At 42.9% G+C, this 10,316-nt stretch overlaps 1 protein-coding gene across 3 annotated transcripts in view; it reads left to right on the forward strand.

Moving 5' to 3' along the window:
• Positions 1–10,316, forward strand: part of GALK2 (galactokinase 2) — an 88,225-nt gene that overhangs the window by 75,916 nt on the left and 1,993 nt on the right. For all 3 annotated transcript variants that reach the window (XM_019533643.1, XM_019533641.1, XM_019533642.1), the window contains one exon: positions 922–1,123. In XM_019533643.1, coding sequence (XP_019389188.1) covers positions 922–1,123 — 202 coding nt within the window. The remainder of the gene's footprint in view (positions 1–921; positions 1,124–10,316) is intronic.

Genomic DNA, 10,316 nt, shown 5'->3' on the forward strand with positions numbered 1-10,316 from the left:
CTGGAGGGAACTACCCTCTAGGTTCCAGCCTGGGCCGTTTATAAAGGCCCGGCCCTGCCCCCTTCTGGTCACCTGACCTGCCTGGTTGCTGCGGCAACCGGCACCTGAGCTGCCCCTAGTGACTGGCAGCTCCTTAACCCTATTCTAGGAACAGGGCACCTAAGTGCCCCTGTGACACTCCTACACAAAAAGACAGAATTGGAATCATACTCTATCAGTGGATCTGGGTCCTTTAGAACAAAGGAGCCTTCACGATCCAGGAGGCCTTGGCAGTGTCAAGATATATACATTCTCCTATACAGCAAAGAGATCAGCTGTTTGCACTAAGAATTTTAGTGCTTTTTAAATCAGGTCCATAATTAACTACCACATTAATCCCATTGCTTTCCAGTGTTGTCTTGAAATCATAATGGACCATCATTTCAGTAGAATCAGGCCCTATACATGTTAATATATACATATTTGTGTGTGTTTAACGTCAATTAGAACCAGCTTCAAATGTTTTGCAAATACATTCTTTGAAAGATATTTCCATTCCTCATTACAAATCTTATGGCCTCAAATGGCCAGACCAGTTCTAGTTGCTGTAATGTGATCCTAAAGCACTTTGCACACTGTTTATATAAAGAGATGGCTTCATTTACCCTACACTTGTTTTATTATAGTCTTCTTGGCACATGCATAAAATTGTCAAAACTAAAATTATAAATACTTTGGTCTTGAGGTTTCCCAGTGTTAAAACAGAGCTTTAGCGTAGAAATGTGTTGGTTGTAGCAAAAATCTTTGGTGTCTGAGTTCTAATATAAATTAGAAAATTAAAAATAGCTGAAAAATTTAAAACAGTGAAGTTTCCATTGGTTCCTTTTCAGTTAGACATGTGTGCATGGATAATTAACATCGATTATTTTTCACTTTCTTTAGTCACCACCTTTAAATTGTACCAGCGTGCTAAGCATGTATACAGCGAAGCTGCCAGAGTGCTGGAGTTTAAGAAGATATGTAGCGAGGCACCTGCCAACGCAATCCAGCTGCTGGGAGAATTAATGAACCAGAGTCATATCAGCTGCAGGGACATGTATGAATGCAGCTGTCCTGAACTGGATCAGCTGGTGGACATCTGCCTGTAAGTCCTGACAGCCATGAAAGTGAACTTCAATTGAGAATATGGTTTGAATTGATGAGAAAATACAACCTCATTAAGCTGTGGTAATTTGAAAATGAAAGAAAAGTAGTTTCCTTCAGGGACATTTATATGGTCAAATGTTTACCCATTGACATCTGAGTAATGCTTATCAGATGAAGAACATTGTTTATAGGGTTACAGTGGACTGGGGGTTCAGATTTACTGCTCATCAAAATTCTCACAGTCTATTAAACTGGCTTTTCCTTGTGAAGATTTCAGAAGAGGTCACTATTTGTTTTCTCATTTGTTATATAGTCTATTTATCTTCCTTAACAAACCACTGCTGGCCACAATTGCAGTGTATTCTTTAATGTTCTGATGTTGCCTTAAAATCATAATGGAACATCATGAAAAGTTTGGTGCACTTTAACTGAAGTCCTCAAATGCTAGACTATAGATAAATGGTTAAATACTGAATATGTTTTAGCACAGCTTTTACAAGAACTAACAGAGACAGCTGCCAAAATGTAGGGTCATTGTGAAAGAACTCATGCTGGTCTCCTAGCGTTCCCTTACGTTTTGAGGGTTGGAGATCTGGAATGAGGAGCTTTCTAAGCTGGCAGTGGGGTAGAGGCAGCACCTAAAATTCTTTGGGCTGACCCTGATTAGAAAATTCTTGAGGTGAAAGCCATGCAAGGAGCTTATTGAACAACGGATGTTAGAGGTGGGGAATTTATTTCACACAGCATTAGCCATAGGTACAAACTGGAACCCAAACCCTCAAGAGCTTATATTCCAAACAGAAAAGGCATTTCAGAAAAGAGATGAGCTGAACCAGAAAACACAGGCTATCACGTATGCCATCCTGTTATTGTCATAATCTTTATCCATAGTGGAAGATGAGAACTGGTTATTATAGATAATTTACAAGGAAAAATACAATTAACTAGACGGTATTTGCGGTTTAGCTTTATCCAGTACTACAGAACCAGCGTATTAAACTAAATAGTTTGGTCCCACATAATTTTCATGTGTAACTCGCATGTCTAGAGCATCCAGTGCATTGTTAGCAAAGATATCATTGTGCTGATTTTGATCAAAAGTCCCTGGCTATAGGAAGAGTTTAATGAATTCAGTATGGCTGAATGTAATAGTTATCTTAATAGTGGCCTTTGGGATGCATAATGGTTTGGGGTTAAGTAGTTAAACAAAGCTTTATTACCCATTGCAAGGGAAGTGTATAGTTATAATCACATAGTGCCATGGGAGCACCATACATGAAGAGTTTGCAGGATTTATGTCATGAACTGTAGTTTCATTGTCTTTAAGGAACCAAGGTATTCTGTGAGACAGTGTTGTGCAATTTGCACTCTTGCTTTCGAAAGAGCTAGAAACCTCATTGGTTTGAAGACTTCTGTACTGGTAACTACATTTTTCTTGTTAAAGTTCAAATGAAACTGGTTTATGGTGACAATACAAATGTCATCAGCTGGCAATATGACACAGGCTTTGTCATCCATAAGTAAGTCATCCTCATATGACTCCCATCCATCAAGACTGTAAATCTATATTAGTTCTCAGGGTATGGAAAATACCAACAGTTTACTATGGGGTAAAAAGGAACTGAGCTTTACCATGTGTCTGCCTACATACACACAATAAATAGAAGCAAAACCCTGAAAACCTTCTCTTTCACTGACTAAGCTATCACAGTTCAGCTTTCACTTACTGTGGAATAAGAACATGTACAAGAACAGATGACAGAAATAGGGTAGGGTATAATGGATGGGGCTCTAAGTTTTTGTATGATGGTACCCTTTATACATAAAGGCAGAATGCAGGGTAGGGTGGTACTTACAGGCTAGCTTGTTCAGAGGCACACATTTTTATAGACTATAGTCTACTTTGTCAGATGCTACTTCGTCATTCACAGCAGTTGACAAAGTGGCTGAAGACTACAAAAGCTCATGCCGCATGAATGAGTTAGTCTAAAGCAGGGGCAGGCAATTATTTCGGGCAGAGGGCCACTTACCAAGGTTTGGCAAGCCATTGAGGGCCACATGACAGGCAGCCAGGGGCAGATAAGTATTAATTTTCTCAATTTTTAGGGGCCCCGCAGGCTGGATAGAATGGCCTGGAGGGCCGCATCCAGTCCAGGAGCCGCACCCCTGGAAGATGCCAGCATGTTTTGCCTTCTGCCCAACTTCAGACTATCACTAACTATTTCTCTCTCCTTATATATGTTAATGAACATAATTATTTTTTTATGATAGCCTCTATTATGTTCAAGGTGCTTTCCAGGCAGACAAAAACTCACAACTCCAGGAATCTAATTAAAAACTTTAGAACATTTAAAAGATTCTTTCATGTATGAATTATGTGTTCCTAAGGTCCCTGGCAGACATTACACTGAAGACATTATTAACCTGATAATCACATCCTAAATAGTAATCTGCCACATGTTCAAAACAGAAAACCAACCACAAAATTATCCCACAAAAATGTGTAATATTTTGTGGCTGGTTTCCATTGTGCTTTAAATTAAACATTTGGTAGGGTTTCCACCATGCAGCCTGAAGCCAGCTGCATGGCAAGGCTTGGCTGACAGCCCCCCCATGCCAGCCGGCTGACAGCCATGTGGTGCATGACAGCCATGGGGTTGTACCCTGCTGTTTTTAGAGTGCTAATTCAAGGGGACTTCATCAGGTGGGCTGAGGTGCCAGATCATGGGGAGTCAATCCAAAAGATTGACTACCTTGCGCTACAACCCCCAGAGACCTGCATACCAAAGTACTTGACACATCCCAACCACAAGGACTCTGGATCCCCATGTACCAGGATGTTTAAAAACTGCATGTGCAGCTGAGCTGCACGCAAGGTTTTCTAATATCCCAATGCATTGTGCTCTGGGAAAAGCCCAAGTGTAGTCCCATCTGATTATCAATCCCAGCCCTGGGACTATACTAAGGTCTTGAAATGGCTGTTTGTCAGTCCCAGTCCCAGGACTAAACCAGTTCCCACCACATTGCAAGCACCTGGCTTTCAACTTGATGGTGCAGGGTGTGTCTGAGATTGTGATCCTGGGATCCCTCTGTTTTCGCAAGTAGTAATAGCACAATTAGGATCTGATTCCCAATCCCAAAATTGTACCTTTTGCCATGCATGTGTGACATGGCAGGATGTGCAACTGTTGGGATCGGGGATCATCTCTCATCGTGCCATTAAATGAACCTGTGCCAGGTATTTGAGATGCAGCAGAGGAAGGACTGATACCCACTACAGTTTGATAGTAGTTTAATAACAATTTTATTTCTTCATAAGAGAAAAAACCCTGCATCTAACACATTAGCCACATGCTGTTTATTGTTTATGCTATGACTGACTGCATAATGGGATCAGCTTATTATACCAACTCAAACAATGGGATGATTCCAATGTAGCTGGCCAAGGCAGCTAAAGGGGAACTACTTTATATAGAGAGTAGAAGACAACCGTGCTGGTTGAAGGCTCCCAACACTGCTGGCCTTCACTATTCTTTGTTATGAAAATACTCTGGCTGCAGTCTTGACCAGTACTAGACACATGCAACCAGTTCTGTAACTGTTGCTGAAGAGGACAGAAGGAAAATATTAAAATGAAGGACTGCTGTATTTTAAGTCAAATACATTACCAAATAGACAGCAGTAGGGAAGAGAAAATGAGCTGTGTAGCAGAAGGCATAGGCACACTGCAGGCTGCAGCATAGTACAGAGATACTAACACTAGCTCAGGTATCAGAAGTAGTCTAGCCAGGGCCACCTGGAGCTCAGTGTGATTAAGAAGCATGGAACTCCTTAGCCGTGGACAGACATGCTGCTTTTATAGCAGTACAAAAGTAGAGTGGTAAGAGATGTAGACAGACATGTAGACCGCTCAGCTAGAACACTACATTAATGTTGGCAGTCCCTCCATATGAAGAGGATCATCTTCTAGTAAATAAGAACATCATTGGTGAGTCCAGAGATGGCTGTGTGAGGAAAGAGAAGAGCCCCAGGGAAATAAATTGGTCCCACCTGAATGGTGAAGAACTCTGCAGGGCTCATTCTTCACCCGGTGTTTCAGGAGCGGGGGGGGGAGTCAGCCAAAACTCCAGGATAAAAGGAGACCCAGGGCAGGCAAAAGAGGAACACCAGAAACTGGAAGTGGCTGATTCAGGCAGAGAGACGGCAGGGATAGCTGAAGGCACTGAGAAAGCAACAGAGACCAGGTTTAAGAGAAGCAGCTCTGCAGAGGGAGCTGCCAGGGGAGAGAACCCTGAAGGAAACGCTCAGAGAGAAATTCACACTGCCACGGGGCAGTTAGAAGGTACCATAAAGACCCTAATAGCAGGGCTGAAGAAAAAAGGTAACATAAAGTTAGGAATATAAGGCCAGGAAAAGTACCAGTTTGTTTTCATTCTTCTTTTCATTAGGGTGAGAGGGAAGTCCTCACAGATCGATAGTGCATTACAACTATTGGGACAATAGGCCAGTAAAAGAACTGGCTAGGATTAATGGCAGGTCTGTACAAAGCTCTAAGCCAGGTGAAATACAACCAGATCCATCGGGGCTATTGATTGGCCAGACCTAGAGACCTACAGACCATTTTGTACTGCTTGGAGGCAGTTTGTCTAGACTACTGGATAAACACCCAGTGGAACAGGTGAGGGTGTAGGGGTTGGTGGAGCCCTTACTACACTAAGACAGATTTCAAGAGCGACAGCGTCAAAACCCACACGCCCTGGCATTCTATTTTCTCCTGTAACAACAAGTCACGACAGGCGAGATCATGGACGTGTGGGAGAGTCTAGCAAGATGTTGCAGTGGACTTCAGCCCACCAACCAAGGTGCTAAAACTGTCGTGGTGCAGAAGACAGAGTAAGAAAGAGAAAACCCCTTAGACAAGGGGATGAGCACCAGAGACTGAATAAAACAGAATGATAGAGATAAGCCTCCACCCCAGATAGGGGTGAGGTTTTGGGGTGAAAGCCCGCCGTTGGACAGACTGAAGAGGCTGATCTGAGATCTGTATATTTGACTGCAGACATGGCAAATAGTTATGGGAAGAGGAAGAGGATCCTGGCATTGTCAGGTCACAGCTTTTCCTATTAGTTTCCCTCACTGGTCCTCCTCCATAATAAGACAAGTTTGCTCAAAATGTTTGATGCCTTGTCACATCACAGTGCCATCAGGGATGACTCAGTGCTCAAGTGTCACAGGTATTGATGTTAATGTCACATGTCTTCAGACTGGCCTTCAAGGTGGAATCTCTTTTTTTGCCCATCTCTAGAGCAGTGACCGTCATTGAATTAGGAGTATAGGATCTGTTTCAGAAGCCAGTTGTCAGGCATCCTTATGTTCAACAGAGTTGGTGCCATATAAACATGGTTTCAGTGCTGGTGGTGTTTTCTTGAGCTAGAATGCTGTCTTTCATTTTTCTGTTTTCCCAGCTGATATGGGGGATTTTTCAAAGACATTGCTGATGGTAACATTCTAAGGCTTTTAGGTGTTTACAGCATGTCATCCAAGATTTGCATCCATGCAACAGGGTAGAAATGATAACAGCCTGGTAGATGAAATGTTTGGTTTGCATGCTGATGTCATAATTACTGAAGACATGACTTTGGAGACTTCCAAAGGTAACACTGGGAGCTTTTAGCCAATGTTGAATATCATCTATGTTTTACTTTTTGGGAAAGGTGGCTACCCAGGTAGGGGAAATTTTGGTTTTCATATAGTTGACAGTGAGTCCAAGCATTGCATACACTTCGCAGAAACAATCAAGAATGACCTGGAGCTCTTCAACTGCTGGGCACACACAACACAATCACCAGCATATTGAAGACCAGTAATGGAAGAACAAATCTCTTTAACATCAACCAGTTACCTGTCCATGAGATACTGGATGCTGACTCCAGATGGAAATCTATCAGCAATGAGATGTGGAATAGCTGTGATATCAATGGAAAAGCATGCTGGTGCAATCACACATGCTTGCTTGACTCCAGTTCTAATAGTGAAGGTGTCTGTCTTCTTAGCTGGGGTGGTACCCAGTCACTGTGAAGGCATTCTGCATTGTGCTTTCCAGCCACGGCGTTGCTCAGCCTTGCACCTCTGCTCCCTGCCACTCATGGTGGGGTGGGGGAGGCAACGATGGAGGGAAGCCTGTTAATAAATCTGATCGCTGACAGCCTTGTGCCCCCTGCAGAGCACATTAAGCAGAGCTATAGCCCTATCGGATCAGGCTGTCAGTGAGCACAGGCCTGGGACCTGTGGTGAGCAAAGCTGCAGCCCCCTCCTTCTCCCCCACAGCAATTCTGTCCACTGTGGGCAAGCCCAGTTCTGCATTTATTGACAGCCCAGTCCCAGGGGAGTGGACAAGTTGGGGAACAGACAGGCTGGTTAGTTTCTGCCACTTTTATAGTGCTACAGGAAGTGTGCATGTCTGTGCCCTCACTTTTGTAGTGCTACAAGGGCACATACATGTCTGTCCTTGGCCTCTGCTGCCAGAGGTAGAATGCCTCCATATGTAAATGAGGTTACTTACAGCTCTGCAATGCACTGCAGCCTGACGTGTGGCTGTACCTGTAGAATCCAGAGGAAGGGGGCACTTAGGTGCAGGCAAGGGACTAGGATTTTATTATATGAAATTAAAATTAATCAAAACATTTCATTTCCCTGGATCAGGCTGTAATGATGAGTGGAAACACAATATGTGCTCAAGCTACAGCAGATTTATTTCTAAATTACCAACAAAAGGAACCATATATGATGTCATAAGAATAGTTAAAGACTGAATTTTTCATAAAGGTGATTTATGAGAGTATGTCCATTGCAAGGAACAAATGCGTTATTTGTTCACTAGTCATTCCAGTTTTATTCCACACAGAATATATTTTAGTTAAGAAATATTAACATGCTTCATTTTTGGTGGGGTTTGACATTCCTGAAGCATAGAGGGTGCTTTGACAGGAATTTTATTACCTACTGCTAATTGTCAGAATTGACTGACACAGACTTTTATTTGATAGCCAAAAGTGACTTAGCATTTTTGGTGCCTCCATTTGTGGGTGCTTTACAGGGGCCTGATTTTCAAAAGCACTGAGCATCCAGTCTTGGAAAAGACCCTCTCAAAGGATCTCAAATTGGATGCTCAAAATATAAGCACCTAAAATTACTAGTTGTTCTTGAAAAGTTTGGCTGATGTGACTAAGCTGAGACCAACTGTTTTGTAATTTAAATTCTTTACTTACAATCATATGCAGCTGCCAGGTAATTAAAAAAAAATCTTTCCAAAAATACATTCCATAGCATTGCCTATGTCTATGGCATTCTCTTGCTTGCAACGTATAAACTGCAAAGAATAATCTACATATCCAGATGTTTTCAGTTTTGCCTAAGTCTTTATGTTTTACTATATGCTCCCTGCCAAGAACAAAAGAGATCCATATTGGCTGTGGTTTGGAGGGCTGAAAAGTTTAGCCACTGGTTAGTCAACATTTTTTGCACTTTCTGTCTATCTCATTTTAGTAATGGCCATTTTCTCCATTAGATCTTTAAAACAGATGGAACACATAATACAAGGAGTATGTGAAGAGATTTAGAGCATGTCTATATTACAACACCAGCATGTCTGGGCCAGGATATGCCTGAGCACATCCCTCTTCCCCTAGCAACTGCTTGCACACTCAGTTAGCAGTGTGCCAATGAGACTACTTCAGGGGTGTCCCCAGACGCTCCTGTTAAGCTCACTGGACGTTGAAGTCTTGAAGGCAGCTCCACCCACATATTTTTAGCTTAAAGTATGAAAGCAGGTGCAGGTAGGTGGGTGCACATTTGGAAACATTCTAACCAGGACGTGCTACCACTGTGGCAAAGGCACTCTTAGGTGCACACATTCCATTGAAAATCACTCACATGTAAGCCCAGACGTAGCATCAGAGAGCAGCCAAGTCCTGCAACTTAATAAATGATTGGTGATTTTCCTAAAGCCCCAGCATGTGAGTTTCTCAGCTTCATTTAAAAAAAAAAAGAAGGTCATAGCCCTTGTAGTGAAGGGTGAGTCAAGTACAACCCAAAAGAACCCCAAATGCATATATTTTAAAATCACATCAGCAGTCACGGGTGCTCAGCCTCTCTGAAAACTAGGGCACTTGTGTTGCATCTAATCCACTGCTGACGCAGTCTTGGTGCATAGTGGCTTTGGCTCTCTTTTTAAATTACATTTTATAACATTTTAAGAAATGACTAAGGAAAAAGAGACATTTGATGTGACTGCAGAGAACTATGAAATCCAAAAAGGGTCAGAATAATTCTGAAGAGATTTCAGTGCTTTCCACAGTCAAAAGCCAACATTTTATCTGAAATATAAAACTTAAATATGGAGTAACATGCCAAGTGAATTCAAGCAGTTGATTTAGCTGCCTCAGGGCACTGGAATGGGTCTGATGAAATCAATGGCAGTCTTTCCATTGTTGGCCGCATTGGATCCTGCTTTTAAGATCCTTGCTCACAAGGATGAGGGTGTAAAACACAGAACAAGACAAATGTGCACACAAGCAAGAACAAATCAAATAGCGATAGGAAACAATGTAGGAGGTCAGACTCTTAGAGTCCCTTCTAACCCCCTGACTCTTTTCTGTGATTTTAGCACACTCACAATGGGGCCCAGATTCAGAAAAGCACTTCTAGTTGGAAAAAGGACTTGCCCATATGTTCCAATTGAGCATGTTTAAAGTGAACCATACAGGTAACTGCTAAGCCTGTGTGAAGCGGCTGGTATTTGCTTTGGATTTGGATTCAGCCGATTTGGGGGACAGTGATTCAATTCAGTGATACAAATCACTGCCCCAAATCGACTCAGCCAAATCTGATTTGGAGATTTGGCTGCTGCTGAATCAGCCGAATCTCCAAATCAGAAAGGCCCCATCCCCCACCCGCTCTCAATGGCTGCCCTGCCTAGCCCCAGCTCCTAGCTCCTTTGAAAAAAAATATCCCCACTCACAAGCCCCCTGACCTCTGCCCGCTCCCCCAGCTCCCCCATGGCTGCCCCGCCTGCCCCAGCTCCCAGCCCTTTAAAAAACAAACAAACAAAAAACCCAGGACTCACCAGCTCCTGCCAGGTGGGGAGGCGATCCCCAGTGCCCCCCACTGCCTGGGGGACTCTGCCAGAAGCC

Source organism: Crocodylus porosus, unplaced genomic scaffold (genome assembly GCF_001723895.1).
Source record: "Crocodylus porosus isolate Cpor-Errol unplaced genomic scaffold, CroPor_comp1, whole genome shotgun sequence".
In the NCBI taxonomy this organism is placed as follows: domain Eukaryota; kingdom Metazoa; phylum Chordata; order Crocodylia; family Crocodylidae; genus Crocodylus; species Crocodylus porosus.